The sequence below is a fragment of the Mustela lutreola genome, chromosome 4 (assembly GCF_030435805.1).
Source record: "Mustela lutreola isolate mMusLut2 chromosome 4, mMusLut2.pri, whole genome shotgun sequence".
NCBI lineage: Eukaryota > Metazoa > Chordata > Mammalia > Carnivora > Mustelidae > Mustela > Mustela lutreola.
This window is the reverse complement of record NC_081293.1, coordinates 173,912,771-173,928,279: the sequence shown is the minus strand read 5'-3', so window position 1 is coordinate 173,928,279 and position 15,509 is coordinate 173,912,771. Positions and strand designations below refer to the sequence as shown.

The window sequence follows — 15,509 nt, the reverse complement described above, 5'->3', positions numbered from 1 at the left end:
TTTGATGGTAGTGAGGGGACACAGCAAAGAGAGAAGGAACAGAATAGTGGAGGAGAAATCATCTCTTGGGAGTGCCCCCCACTTCTCACTTTCAACCCTTCCTACTCCTTATCAGGCAGGTGTTTTCGTCCCATGTCCTGATCCCTACAAGCAAGCATCATCCCAGGCTTCATCAGGCTCTGGAACTTCTGTCCCACACCGTGGCAAAGCAGGTGGGAAATCCATTCCCACTGATGGGGCTTGGCCATGTGATGTTTGGCAACTCAGAATCTTAAACTCTCCTATTTGAGTTCCACAGCAGATATTTTGACTTTATTTTACAAATGATCTAAAGATTAATGTTTCTTTTGAGAGCCTTATGCTAGATTTTAATGTCTCTCCATCAGATTTAAATAGTCTTTGTTCTATCAGGCAGGAACCACTTGTTTCATTAGGGACTGAATCCAACACTGCAGCTAGCTAGCTAAAGGTCTAAACTTCCCTCAGTAATAATAACAACAAGCACAACAGCAACATTCATGGGTCACTTCCAATGTGCTATACTTCACAGAGTACTTTACATGTGTTAAACATTTGATTTTTATAGAACTTCACACAATGAAGAAAGAGATACCATTATAGTCTATGTTAATGATAAGGAAACTGAATCAGAGAGAGCTTAAATAATTTGCTAAAGTTTCCACAATTCATAGTTCCACTTTAAAGTGCCAGTAGTGAACCTAAAAAGCATGTTCTAAGGATAAATTGACCTTGACCACACTCCACTAAGAAAAATAAAGCAGAGGTTACACGCTTTACATCTTTGTAACATCCTTCGAAACTGGTAATGAAAATGTCAAGATTTGGGACAACATGCTTTTATGAATTTAATTAACATCTTATAATATATAATAATTTTATTAATTATTCATTGAGAAACAATGAATGTTTATTATGTATCAGGAACTGATATAGAAAAATTCTTAGCCTTATGGGACCTAAAATGAAATTACTACATTCAAATAATTGCATTACCAAAATATCAGTAACAGAGAAAGAATTCACTAATGATAAAACCACTCAACATAACTCCTATTATAACTTAGAATATTTTTCCTATGAGTTTGTTTTTATTCTATAACTTCCTGATATACATACAATTTTATTTAAAATATGGTATCAGAGAAGGAATGCTCTTTACTTTTCAAGACTATTTTGTCCCTCTACTGTTCACTGGAATTTTTTATGGTATTATAATTTGCATGTTTAGAAAAAAAAAGACAGTCTTTTTAAAAAAAGCAGTTACAGAGTGCTTCCTAAGGACAGTATATAATTTTAAACTTTCTATATAGAAATGCTACTGATTTCTTTGTTAATATTTAATTATAGATGATTGCCTTTTTTTGTACCCTAGTATTGAATGTAGCATGACTGCTGAGCAACCAGAGCCAATACGTTGTCCAAGAAAAGGAAATTCTGATTAACTAAGTGATTTAACCAGAGATGGAAGATATAAGCGTATACTGCATTATCTTTACCACACCCTCTGGTGGAGGCATCATTATTGTTTTATTATTGAAGAATACGATGTGATGACTTTGGTCATTTTATTCTTATACACATTTTCAAAATGTTATCGAAACTTCCCATTTACTGTGTTTTATTTGGTTTCTTCTACCTTTAGCTTCTATGCAGTTCATAGAATATCACACAAAGAAAATGAAATGAAATAAAATGAAGGACATGAAAATGAAATGAAACTGATATAAACATACTGTAAGCCCAATGAACATATTAAAGTCACAAACAAAATGCAAACAGTTTACCTGTTTTCCCAGTGTTATGAATGAATGTGTTTTCCAAAGACGTTTTATCCCAACCCTGAAATTTAAGTTTCTTTAGATTCACATTGACTTGGGTAAGATCTTCATCGATATTGATAGGAGACTGTTTGGGGCTACTACATGTTGGGTATTTCTTTCCCCAGTTTTTTTGATTCAGTGCTCCTAAGGAAAGGAAAGAGTAAGAAGTTAGTTTCTTAAATTACTATGCAAAAGCTACATTTTATTTTATAGAGTTGCTCATATGTTCCATAAAAATAGATACAATAGTAGAAAAAAATGGAATCTCTTTGAATCAGTTCATTAAACAAATGTGCATGGGTATGGGTTCTGGGCTCTACTGGGATACACTATAAAAAGAGGACTAAAAGAGAAGCTATGTCAAGTTCAGGGTTCAACAATGGCTTTGCTTAGCCATCAGACTCTTCCAAATCAACAGAAAGCCTAACGGCTGTATCAGGTAGTTTGGATGAGCCCAGGTTCCAGACTGAAATGTGTCCAGATGGCAGGTGTTAAATTCTGACTTCCTTAGCACTCTCAATGGGAGTCGTTTCCTTCAGACCTTCTGTCACCCCTGCCTTTCAATGATCTGGTTTAACTGTCATCTGCTCAGGGTCTGATTTATAAAAACATAATCACCATGCTCTCCTTGAAATATCTCCTCCTCTCTCTCACTCTTTTTTTTTGGTTTTTTTTTTTTTTTTTTTTTTTTTTGGTCATGAAGTCTACCAGGTTTTATGAAACAGAAAACAAGGTTTCTATAAAGATTTTGCCTATGCTGAAGTAAATTTCCACCTGTTCCACAGAATGCACCGTCCTTTAAAGCAAAGCTGCCCTGTGCTGCCTTTATTTCATGCTACCTGAAATAAAGGTTATGAAATGAAGGTTATCTCTTGTAACCTTGTCATTGGATATGACCTTAGCTAGAGCCCAAGCAACACAAAGAACAGGTATGTTTTATTTAAAAGTCTTAAACTTTTCTCTTTCTACCTGTCTCCCGCGATCCCACCCAAGAACAGGGTGGTAGCAGTTTTGGGCTTATCTCCCTTTCAAAGGCTTCTCTTTTAGAAAATGGGTCTGGGTGGGGCGCCTGGGTGGTTCAGTCAGTTAAGCTTCCACCTTCTGATCTGGCTGTGATCTCAGGGTCCTGGGATCAAGCTCTTCCTCCGGGCACACTGCTCAGCAGGAAGTCTGCTTCTCCCTCTTCCTCTGCCCCTCCCCACCACTCATAGGGTCTCTTTCACTCTCTCTCTCTAATAAATAAAATCTTAAAAAACAATAAACAAAAACCAGAAAATGAGTGTGGGTAAAGCCACGATTTTACATGGTTAATGTTTAGAGAAATTAGAAGTAAGCCTATCCTCCACAAAGCCCTAGACTCTGCCATCTTGTTTTTTTGATAAAGGCTTCAGAGAAGATTTTCACTTCCATGCAAAGTCTTATAATGTGACAAAGTGAACTTTGCATAATTTAGGCCCAGGAAAGAAATGTTAATTAGTCATGCCATGAAATGGCCTAGATAGCCAGGAAAAATGAGGTAATTCATCTCCTTGTGAGCATCTACGAAAATCAATAGGTGCTGAAAACTCATTTTATTTTAAAATCTAGCTCTATTCCTAGAGAGAGCTGGAATGTGGTATGCTTTAAATTTGCCCAGGGGTGCATATTTTGGCTTCCAGGAACAGCTTTAATGATTTGAGTAATGATATGTTAATTTCACTGTAAAGAACTCTGGCACGCGGGAAAGAAAACACTGTTTGCTTCACTAATGTCAGTGCAAGAGAAGCGGAGAAACCACACATGCACCAACAAGACCCTTTGTATTGCTTACATTTTTTAATGCGCTGCAAGAAATTTTCAAGGACCCTTAGGAAGAGTCTCATGGTTGTGGTGCCACAAACACTGTAAAGTGTCTAGTAACACTGCATATGATTAATAAGCCTGCTATTTCCCACATCATTTAGTGTTCATCTCTGTGTGTGTTCGAATCTGGCATATCCCCCACTAAACACCTGGATTTCTGCCCTGAAGTAAACTCCTCCTACGATCTCGGTCATCCTCTGAACATGAAAGTCATCCCCGTGCCTCTGGTTCCTTCCCACCAAGCCCTTTTGGGTCGACTCTCAAATTATATCCTTATCAGCCAGCTTCTCATCCCGACTGTCTCCAGCCTCGTCCAAGCCACAGTCCCCGTGAGCCTGTCTCTGTCTTGCTATCTCACAAGCAGAATCATCATCACCTAGGAGATTGTTAGGGAGCGTCAGGCCTCCATCCTAACGTTGCTAAGTCAGAATCTAATTTTAACCGGATCCCCAGAAGATTCATATACACATTAAATTTTGAGAAGCAATGGCTTAGACATCTCCAGTGCCTTCTAATAGATCTCCAGCTTCTTCTCTGGTCCCCCATCTCCAAATCTGTTCTCCACCTACATGGTAGGCAAAATTCTGAGATGCCCCTGGCCAACTCCCACACTCGGTTGTACAGGTCCTGTCTAATCTCTTCTACTCAAAGATGGGCAGGCTGTGAATATAATGGGATAGTCATTCCCTTAATTGGGTTACGTTATATGACAAAGGTGATGGGAGTCCCTGCTGCGGATAATGTTCTGTTACAGAAGGCTCAGTCACAGCAAATTGGAGACAGGAGAGAAAGATTCAAAGTGTGAGAGATTCTCCTGCTGGCTCTGAAGCAGTAGGCCGCGAGGCTGGAAGAGGGGTACATACAGCTAGGATCTGAGAGCACCCCCAGGCTGACAGCCCAGAAAAACAAACATATAATATGTTAGTTACAGAAAGACAAATGCTGTTTGAATCCGTTTATATGAGGTAGCTAAAGTCACCAAATTCATAGAGAGAGAAAGCAGAATAGTTACCAGGAGACAGGGAGGGGAAGCTGTTGAATGGGTACAGAATTTCAGATTTGCAAGATGAAAAGGTTCTGGGGATGTGTTTCACAAGTGTGAGTGCATTTAACACTACTGAACTGTATACTTAAAAAACGGCTAAGATAGACAATTTTATGTTCTTTACCACAGTGGAAAAAATGGTAAAGATGGCAAAAACAAACAAACAAAAGACGGGGACCTGGATCTCAATCCTGCAAAAAAAGAAGTGACTCCTGTTGACAAGCTGTATAAGCCCTAGGCCGTGCAGGAGCACATGGCCCTGCTAGCATCCTGGCTGTAGACTTAGCAGACCCTGAGCAGAGACCCAGTTAAGTAGTCCCTTCTCTCTGACTCCTGACCCATGGACACTAGCAGATAATAAATGTGTTCAAAAGCCACACAATTTGGGGTGCCTGGGTGGTTTGGTCGGTTAAGCGTCTGACTCTGGATTTCCTTTCAGGTCATGATCTCAGGGTCGTGAGATTGAACCCCGAGTGGAGCCCTGTGTCAGGCTCCGTACTCAATGGAGAGTCTGCTTAAGTTTCTCTCTCTCTCTCTCTCTCTGCCCCTCCCCCTGCTTGCACTCTCTAAATAAATAAATGAATAAATAAATAAAATCTTTTAAAACAATAAAATAAAAGCCACTGAATTTGTAGGAATTTGTTATGCAGAAAACTAGTACAATTAGTATCTACAGTAAACTTTTAATATATATATCAGATCATGTGTCACTTCCTGATCTGGGTCCCTCTAATACCTTTCATTCCACTCAAAAGAAAATATAAGCTCTTTACCAGGACCAAGAGGTTCTCTAAGATACCATCATTCCTATTCTCTCCCATCTCATTTCCTAGCCCCCAGCATTAATCACTCTGTTCCAGTCACACAGGCTTCTTTTCTTTCCCTGGAGCGTGGGAAGCCATGGTTCTTGGCACTTGCTGTCACTTCTTCCAGGAACACTTCCTGGACTGCTTTGCCCAACCCCCCAATACCCCCCCCCCCACCCTCCCCACAAGGCCCACTCACTCACTCTCCCACTTCTATCAGGTCTTTGCTCAAATGCATCTCTTCAGGGAGACTCTGTCTGAACGTCCTGCATAAAAAACCACTTCCCTCCCTTGGTCATTCTCAATCCTCTCTCTTTACTTTATTTTTGTTCTCTTAAAATATTATGTTTATTTATTTGTTTCCACACCCCAGAAGCTAGAAATAAAAAAAAGCCTGGGACATAGTACATGTTCCATAAATACTGGCTCAATGCCTAAAATCAGACAAATAAAAAATGATCATTGCTTTTGTTTCCTAAGTGTAAAACCTCAAAGAGATCTAACATGAAATGTCAACAGAAATAAATAAACAATTAAAGAAACATTTCTAAAATCAGCGGTAAGTCATATTTGACCATTCATGACATGACAACTTTGTGGGCTAGTCCTAATAAACTTCAAGGTCTGTAAATTTAGACATTTTATATCCCAATAATGCTAAGTGACTGGATTATGTTTGAAGTGTATCAAACGATTACACTGAGTGTGGACCCAGTTTAACACACCAACTAGATCACGGTGCCAAGGACAGTACACATTCAAGAAGACTCCTGAAGGGCAGCGGGGAAGTGGAAGGGCAGGCGAGGGCAGGTTCGGGCCAGGAATCCTGCAGGCTAGGACGAGGCTCCGGGAACCCCACGTTCACCTCTGGGTCGCCCCCAACCTCGGCGCACGCCCACCTCCCAGCCCCTCTCCCCAATCAGCCCTCTGTCCTGCCAGCCCCTTGCGCGCTCTGCTGCCATCTCCCCCCACAGGCGGCCTGCCTCCTTCTGAACCCCTTACCTTTCCATTCTTAGGGCTGCCTTTAAGAACAGGGTCACCCGCCTCATGGCACTGGGTCCTGACTGAGTCATCACCCCTCCCACCTGGCTTTCCTCCGACCTTTTCCTTCTCCAGCACTTCCCCTTCCTCCACCCACTCAAAAACAAAACAAAACAAAACAAAACAAAACCCCAAACAAACTAAAAAGAAGAAGAAAAAAACAAAGACCTTTGAATTTTTGTGATTAAAAGACCAAAATGAAAAAAAAAAGAATCCAGAGTTTTTTCGGCAAAAGTCTGTAACACAGAAAAAGTTCATAAAAATAATAACTTGAGGTTCTTCTTGCAAAGGACTCTAGAAACAAGGTTGTTTCAAATCGTTATAAGTAGAAAGCTAAACGAGGTAAACTAATGAAGTGTTAAAATTGTGCACAAGAATGAAGCATAGATCAAAGAAACACTAAGTAGATTTTACCTATCTTTAATAATGAAATATTAGATTAATCTTATGCTTAAACATTATTTTTTAAATTTCCAAATTAATAGGTTTAATGTCACAACTGGAAACGTCAGCGGTTAAAGGCAGGTTGATGTACCTGAGGAAGCAGGTGTACAGACAGAATTCATTAGAACTAGATTGTATCCACCTGAGTGTTATTAGCAACTATTGTGAAGGGAGAAATTAGGACTCACTGTGGTTGCAACAGAAGATTATCAGGGTGATTACCCATAGAAGACTGCAGAGTATTAAATGTCAGCTCTAGACAATTAAAATAAATTACTCATTCACATACCCATACATTCTTTCATCCACATATTGCCTCATCTGAATTAGTATCATTCCTATAAATTTCCTGTTGCTTTCCTCTATGGGAGCACTTCACAGACTGTATTTTGTTTGTTAATTTATCTAACTCATCTATATGGTATTGCCAAACTTTGAGTCTGGCACATAGCAGAAATAAATAAAATGCTTGTGATATAGTCCTTGTGCACCAAATGAATATATTCAATATTTACATTCTGTGCCTTCTCTATTCCAAACAGAATGGAAAGTAATTCTAGACTCTGTGGGAGATCTGCAGGAGTTCACGTTTGTTTGATGGTCTGTTTATTCTTGCATTCCAGAAGGTGGGGGCGGGGGGAGGCCTGTGAAGTCTGAAGTAGACAAATGCCTAAAGGAGTAGACAGGATGGAAATAAATGTGAGATCAAAAGCACATAATGGAGGCGTTGAGGGAAACATAGAATATTGACAGGCAGAAGGAACCAAGATCAAACCAGGGTGGTAGAAAAGTTCGGGCAGTGCGCAGAAAGAAGTGAGCCATCTAGCTTGGTCCAATGAGCAAGCGTGGACATCAAGCAATTCTAGAAGGAGAGGAAAGGCAGATTGATCAATTGTCCCCAGATAGGCCAATGGGAAGCACAGAGACTCAGGAAGAGTCAGGAGCTCACAGCTGCCTTATCAGAGAGATTAGATTAAGTCAGCAGGAAGGCGGGAAAGGAAGAAACAGAGACACTTCTTAATCTGGTGCAATTTCAAACGCATCTTCTATTGTCTTCATTCTTACAGAATCCCTGGGCAATGGACTGAATGCCCCAAATTTCATGTTAAAAATTATAACATGATCCCCAGTGTGATGGTGCTCAGAGATGGGGCCTTTAGAAGCCGATCAGATCACAAGGGCAGAGCCCTTCTGAATGGGGTTAGTGCCCTTATGAAAGAGATCCCAGAGAGATCGCTCATCCCCTCCCCCCACCCTGTGAGGTTACTGTGGAAAGACAGTGATCTAAGGAAGCAGCCCTCACTAGCGCCTTCATCTTGAACCTCCAACCTCCAAAACCATAAAAAGTAAACTTACGTTGTTTACAAGTTACTAGTCCCTGGTATTTGTGATAACTGCCTGAGCAGCTAAAACACCTTGTTATACTTATTTGTCTGTCTCTTAATCACACTGTAATTTCAGTACCTTTCTTAGAATCTGGCACTTAGGGATTAAATAATTGTTTCTCGAATGAATCCGTACTTCAGATAAGATCTCTGCAGTTACCTACCCTTCGGTGTTCTTGTACTACACATCTTGACCAATGAGCTCTCTAACTTGAAACACAGTTTTAAATACATTCTGTGTAGAAAAATATTAGTCCACCAGTACCTGGTATAAAAATATCAACCGAAGAAAACCAAAGTTTAAAATAAAGAGGAATGAGTTAAAAACAACAACAACAACAAACAACAACAAAAAGCCAATGCAGGTTTTTAATATTTGGAGAAGAAAGTGAGAAAGGGATGAAAATGAAAGGAAATTCAAAGAAAAAACCATTTTGCTTTCTTTGTGCATTATTCCTGTTGAATCCTACCTTCCAGTATCAGAAAAATGTATAAAATAATTTTAATACATATATTTATAATAATTATAGTATTGGGTAAAGTATTGAGCAGAGAGCCACTGAAAATTCCTAGAAATGATAAAAATCCCAACGTTTACTTGTTATTCTTTAAAGATTTATTTATTTGAGAGAGAGAGAGTAAGCGAGCAGGGGGTTGAGGGCAGAGGGTGAGGGAGAGAGGGGAAAGAGAGAATCTTAAAAGACTGTGCTAAGCACAAAGCCCGAGCTGGGGCTTGACCTCAAGACCCTGAGATCAGATCTGAGTTGAAACCAAGAGTTGGACACTTTAATGGGACACTTTAACCCAGGTGCCCCCCAACATTTACTTTTTTTTAAGGTTACCGTAAACTGCTGATGTTTACCAAGATTTGAACAATAGGACACTTAGAACTGATTCTTTAAAGACCATAAAATTGTTAATAAAAATATATACTTCTTTTAATCTTAATGAATTACTTTTCTAGCCCAGTTTTGATGTAAGAAAATGTTTGCCTGTCTTCATATTTACATATAAAAATATTAATGAGCCGATAGAAATGTAATATTGAAGTGTGGAGTGTGGTTAGGACTGTAGCATCTATTATTAATTGCCTTGAATTAACTCCACTCGAAATTCCACACACTGTAAGTTGCAGCTTTATAAATTACTAGGGGCTTCCTTCCTATATGCTAAAGAATCTAATAAAAACCAAAATATAAGTCACTGAAATAGTATAAAGCTATTGGTAGTGAATGACTTGGGTCAAATATCAGTTAAATCCAATATAAAAATGAAACAAATCCGTGTTATTATCAATGAAAATTCAGTACAGAACTTAGAACTCCAGCACAAAGGAAAGATGATTTATTTAAGGAGACACTTTTCAGATGCTGCAGTCATCTGCTTGAGAAAGGGGGCTTCCTCAAAGATAAGAAACAAGAACATACCAGTAAATGTCATCACATAAACTAAAAGCAAAGAAGGATGTCTGAGCTAACTTCCCATGGTGGAAGCAAGAATGAGGACGCATCTACATGCACACATTAGCACGGCTGTTTCTGTTCCTGGCCAAACAGAGGTTTTCTGGGGCTCCCAAGAGCAAAGCAGTTGGCGAATATAGATAATGGTTGTTATTAGAACGGGACTGGAAGCAGATCAAATGCAAACAACTTCTGAATGAGAAGCTGTTTAGTCAAGACCTCATTTTCCTTTCTCTTCTGTCCTGATGGGACCCTCACATCAGGATGGCAGAAAATCTTGGCAAGCCTGGTCCATATATCCAGTTGAGACATGTCAGGGAAGGTAGATACCAATTGATCTAGAAAAATGCTAGCACAAATGTTCCTTAAGCATTAAAATATTTAAGAAAATAGATCCATGAATACAGAGAACAAGCTGGTGGTTGCCAGAAGGGAAGGGAGGGGGGGAGATGGACACAAAGGAGGGAAAGGCAGTGGGAGGTTCAGCCTTCTAGTAATGGAGGAAGAAGTCACGGGTGAAACATACAGCACAGGGAATATAGTCAGTGGTATTATAATAGCACTGTATGGTGACAGATGGTAGCTTGAGCATAGCATAACTTTTTCTTGGAAAAAAAAAAAAAAGAAATTATTAACTGACGTTCAGTATAAATAGAGACAGAAAGGTCAGAGACTTCCTTCAGAGTTCTTGTTTAAAATTTTAGGACTTCTTCAAGTTAGAAAAATCCAAAATTCACAAACAAAAAACCCTAAAAAACAATTCACAGTAAAAACTACTGCTCTATAATGCAATGAACAATAAACTTGGGTTTTTGTAGACCACAGGGAAAAGATAAAAATAGAAACTGGAAAGATCTAAGGACACTGACACAGCAAAATACTATTACTCTTAATATAGAAGAGTAAATACTATTACTCTTAATCTGTGGTGGGTGGAAATGAAATCGATAAGTAGAACAAGAGGATGCTGCTCATAAAAGGTCACAATTAACCACTGCTTTAATCCGAAAATGAAATAAATCCTATAAAGAAGTAAAGAAGAATTTATTTAAGGCAAGAAATTTGTATGGGGGGGAGAGGTTACAAGCTGATGCAATAAACAACTAAAAGCAGGATGTTGTGTTGAGGATTCAGGACTATTTTAAAGGATTCTTATTTGGAAGTGAGCAAAAGAGAAGAGCAAAGGATGACAACTTCCAAAATTCTGACCAGAGCACACTTGGGTGGACAACGGTACCGATGAAGTTCTAGAACCTAGGTGAGGTTTGGTGGGCTGAGGTCTGGAACCGAAGACCAAGAAAGAATTCTTGAGACATCTTTGGTGCAAAATGGTGCTTTATTAAAGCACGGGGACAGGACCTATGGGCAGAAAGAGCTGCTGCCCTGGGTTGTGAGGGACGGCAGGTTACGTACCCTGTGGTTGGGGGAAGGTGAGGGAAAGGGAGGTTTCAACGGAGCTTTTGTATGCTAAAGAGGGCCTACTAGGTGTCCTTATCAGAGGTCTGGAGGCTTGGTCAATGTTGTCTTTTGGCAAGCCATTCACATCAAGATAGTTGGGAGACTGCTGTCTTACAGGATTGTGATCTCTGCAAGGTAACTATATGGCGGTCAGGGGGCCCTGAGGAATGTTACACATATTACTGAGGGGAGCGGGTGGAGAGGGGGTGCAAGGTGCCAGCTTTTGCTTTGTCCTCAGTCAGCCTCCTGCTCCCTCATCAGCATCAGTCAATGTTGGTTGTGAGAACGGATGGAAAGAAAGACTTTGCATCTGGTTTTGGGCCTACAGACTTTGCGATGCCCACGATGTTCATGAGGCAATAAAAAATATGGGTCTGGGAGCCATTAAGAGGACTAGAGGTAGAGGTTGAGGAACAGCATCATTTTGAATTTTTCTAACTTGAAAAAGTCCTAAAATTTTAAACAGGAACTTTGAAGTAAGTTTCTGATCTGTCTCTCTCTATGGTGGTAATTTAATGGATGTGGATATATTTCATTTTGAGCTGACAGGTGAAGAAAAGGATCAACGATAAGACCCTGGAGAGCGCTAACACTGAAGGAGCAGAAGGGGAGGGGACAGCAGCAGAAGATATTGAGGATGAATGGCCCGGAAAAGAATTGCGAATTTAGGAGAAAAGGACGTTGGGAATGTCACAAAGGATCGTTTCAACAATGAGAGATTATCCCGAAGTAGAGATCATAGCACCTGAGAGCCCGAAGGATCATGATTGAAGAGTAACTACTGGATTTGGTGATTTTGTTTAAACTGCAAATCTCATATTCCTGGAACAAAACAACTTCAGTGAAATGATGGGCCTGGAATTCAGACTGCAGTGTGTACAAGAGTGAACTGGAGGTGACAAAGCAGAGTTAAGAAAATGCTTTCTAAAAGCTTCCTGTGGAGGAAAGAACAATCATCGGGGTGCATCCGGAGATGCAGGGGTGTGTGGAATGGATTTTAACGCAGAAAGAGATTCAAGCATGCAGATGCGTGAAGGGGATACAATGATTACAAGAAAGAGTTTGAAGTTAAGGGAGGTCCGTGATCAAGGTCCACGCAAGGGGAGAAGATGGAGGAGAGGCAAAGAAACAGAAAACAATTACCAAAGAAATACGGATTTGTATCTAAGAGTTTAGAAATACGAAAAAGAGAAGTCTGATAGTTCATAGCACAGAGCTTCCGCTGTAAAGCATGATCACATCACATGCAAGGAAAAGAAGCGTGGGAGTGGAGCCCGCTTTTTAGAGGCACCACACACCTGTGACCTTACCTGTAACAGGGATCATAATCTCTCACTCTCAGGCTGTGCAAACTGAATGAGATACTATATGTGCATGGACTGGAGGATATATGAATCTCCTTACCCCCTTTCCCTATTTTCTCAAGAAAACTGTTAGGGAGATAGGATCATCCGCTGTGCGGGGAGAGCCAGGGAGGGGACTGGGCTTGAGGAAAATCGTGGAGAATGCAATAATGGGCAGATAAGACTGATAGAAGGCACCCACTGGCTCTGCTGATGGGGGAGGCCATGAACTTGCAGTGGCACCTCTCGAAAGTGTGTCCCTGTGTGTTTTGTTTTCCCCAGTTCAGTAGTCCTGATGGGCAAGCACAGAGACTAGGGAGCTGCAGTCCTGTAGTAGCCAACAGGAGCGTGGGTGAGAAGGAATCCTCAAGGTCAGAGAACCCGAAGCTCCGCCCCCCCATCTCAAATCTGATATGGGGAAAGGTCATTTTTTTAAAGATTTTATTTATCTATTTGACAGAGAGAGAGATCACAAGTAGGCAGGGAGGCAGGCAGAGAGAAGGAAGCAGGCTGTCCGCGGAGCGGAGATCCCGATGCGGGGATCGATTCCAGGACCTGGGATCATGACCTGAGCCGAAGGCAGAGGCTTTAACCCACTGAGCCACCCAGGCACCCCAGGAAAGGTCATTTTAAAAAAAAAAAAAAGCTACTTGACAGTTACAATCACAGCATCTTCTGCCATCTTACATTTTAAGTTAGAAAATGGTAAGAGTGACAAGAAGTCCCATGCTACAGTGTTTCTACTGTGAGAGGCTGGTATGGAATATTTAACTAATTAAAATCAGAAAAATCCTTGTTGAAATGTAACACTGACCAAAAACTGTGGGAACTTCTTGTTGCTCCTTCATCGCTTCACAAGCCACCACTTCTCAAAGAAAGAAAAGTCCGAGGGTTTAGGTAACTCTGTGATTAATGCTATGACCTTTATATTTGCCTGATCCTCTCCAAACCAGTCCCCCGTTTAACATTCAGGATTGAGACTGAACGCAATGTAGGCTGATTAATTGCACGATTTCTGTGTAGCATTTGTTGTTAACGAACTGACCTCAATGTTGATTGAGGAGAAACTCACAGAGAGAGATTTCTCTGTTGCGATAGTCTGGCTACTACTGATGACATCACAAATGCAGAATCAAAAAAAAAAAAAAAAAAAGAGCCCCAGAAATTACTCCTTGGTTTGCAATAGAAGATAAAAAACAACAACAACAACAAAAACCACAACTCTTTGTCTTTTTCCTACTTTTGCTGTGAGGACCGGGGGTTCAGAGTTGAAGTCTGAGGCATGGCTATAACCTGATATCCATCTATTTGTGATAGAGCTCCAAACCAATTTTCCTATAGTGTTGTTTCACTCTTTTGGTTAAAGAGCATACTGCCTGTAAGACCAAAGATGCCGCCTTACTTCCTGTATAAAACCATCAGCTCCTCCTCTCTGTATGCTATCTATCACAAGATACTCTCAGAAGTCGAATCTCCCAGATGCACCATCACAAGCAAGGACTAAGAAAGAACCTGTGGGTAAATACCATAAATCCATTGTTCCCACCAGGAATTATCTCCCGTCAAAACTTCATTCCATTAAATACAGCTCTTATTTGTTCATTTGTTCACTCATTCATCGAATATTTATGGACTGTTTGATGTTAGATAGAAAATAAGTCTGGTAAAAAAAAAAATAACTCAAAAAGAATACCATCATCAAGAACTCATGTTCCAGGAGAGCCTGGGTGGTTCAGTCGGTGAAGCATCCCACACTTGGTTTTGTCTCAGGTCATGATTTCAGAGTCATGAGATGGAGCCCCGTGTCGGGCTCTGCACTCAGTCCAGAGTTGGCTTGAGATTCTCTGCTTCTCCCTCTACCTCCTTCCCCTACTCACATGCACGTGCTCTTTCTCTTTCTCAAATAAATAAATAATAAACAAACAAACAAATAAATAAAATCTAAAAAAAAAAAAAAAGAACTCCAAGTCCTAGTTAGGACCCAAGACATTTCAAGTATGAATTAGAATATAATCTAGTAAGTACAAGAGCAGAGATATGCACCGAATATTCCAGGGACCCCAAAGAGTTGTTCTGAACGAGACAGGACCAAAGACAAAGAAGGCGTCCTGAATGACAAGATGCCTGAGATAAGTCTTAACCATGGGCTAGTATTATCAAATTAAAGGTGGGAAGAAAGTTGAGAAGAGGGAGCAGCATGAGCACAGGAAAAAGAAAGAACGGCTATTTCAGAAGAGCAGTAGGGGGTTCTACGTGCTGACATGTAAGGCACAAGGCAGGGAGAGGAAAGAGGTTAAGGTCAAGTACATGTAAAGGCTTTGAATGCTAGGACAAGGGGGTTGAACTTTTTCTGCTGGGCTTTGGAAGGGATTTAAGTTGCAGGTGGCATGGTCTTATTCAAGTCGTCTTAAGAGTCTGTTTGCTTTTGGCAAAAATTCCCTTTCCTCAGTCTTGCTATATTGTATCATGGTCCTTCCACAGCAAGGGAAAGGACTCTACAGACAGACACTCTTAAGGATATTATTTAAGGGAAATGACAACTCAAATGTATTTCTTCACAAGCAATTTGTAATAAACAGTCCAAAGGGAGAGCAAACAGAACCTCTGAAATATAAAAGAAATAGATAATGAAAAATATCACCTAAATTAAAAGCCTGAAACAAGAAAACAAAAAGTGTGTAAGTGACAATGAAACCAAACTTCTCTTTTGAGAGCAAATTTATTGCTTGGTTCTTAAAATCTTAAAGTTGAATCATAATTTATAGTGGTTTTTAAAAAACATGGCATCAAGCAGCTTGTGAGACTGACAGAGACTATTGCTATGTTTCCAGCCTTTCTGTTTTC

General features: G+C 40.2%; 1 protein-coding gene across 5 annotated transcripts in view; it reads right to left on the bottom strand.

The window, feature by feature from the left end:
* The window catches only part of PTPRZ1 (protein tyrosine phosphatase receptor type Z1), a 177,992-nt gene that overhangs the window by 82,027 nt on the left and 80,456 nt on the right, over positions 1-15,509 (bottom strand). For all 5 annotated transcript variants that reach the window (XM_059171692.1, XM_059171691.1, XM_059171693.1 and 2 more), the window contains exon 3: positions 1,806-1,985. In XM_059171692.1, coding sequence (XP_059027675.1) covers positions 1,806-1,985 — 180 coding nt within the window. The remainder of the gene's footprint in view (positions 1-1,805; positions 1,986-15,509) is intronic.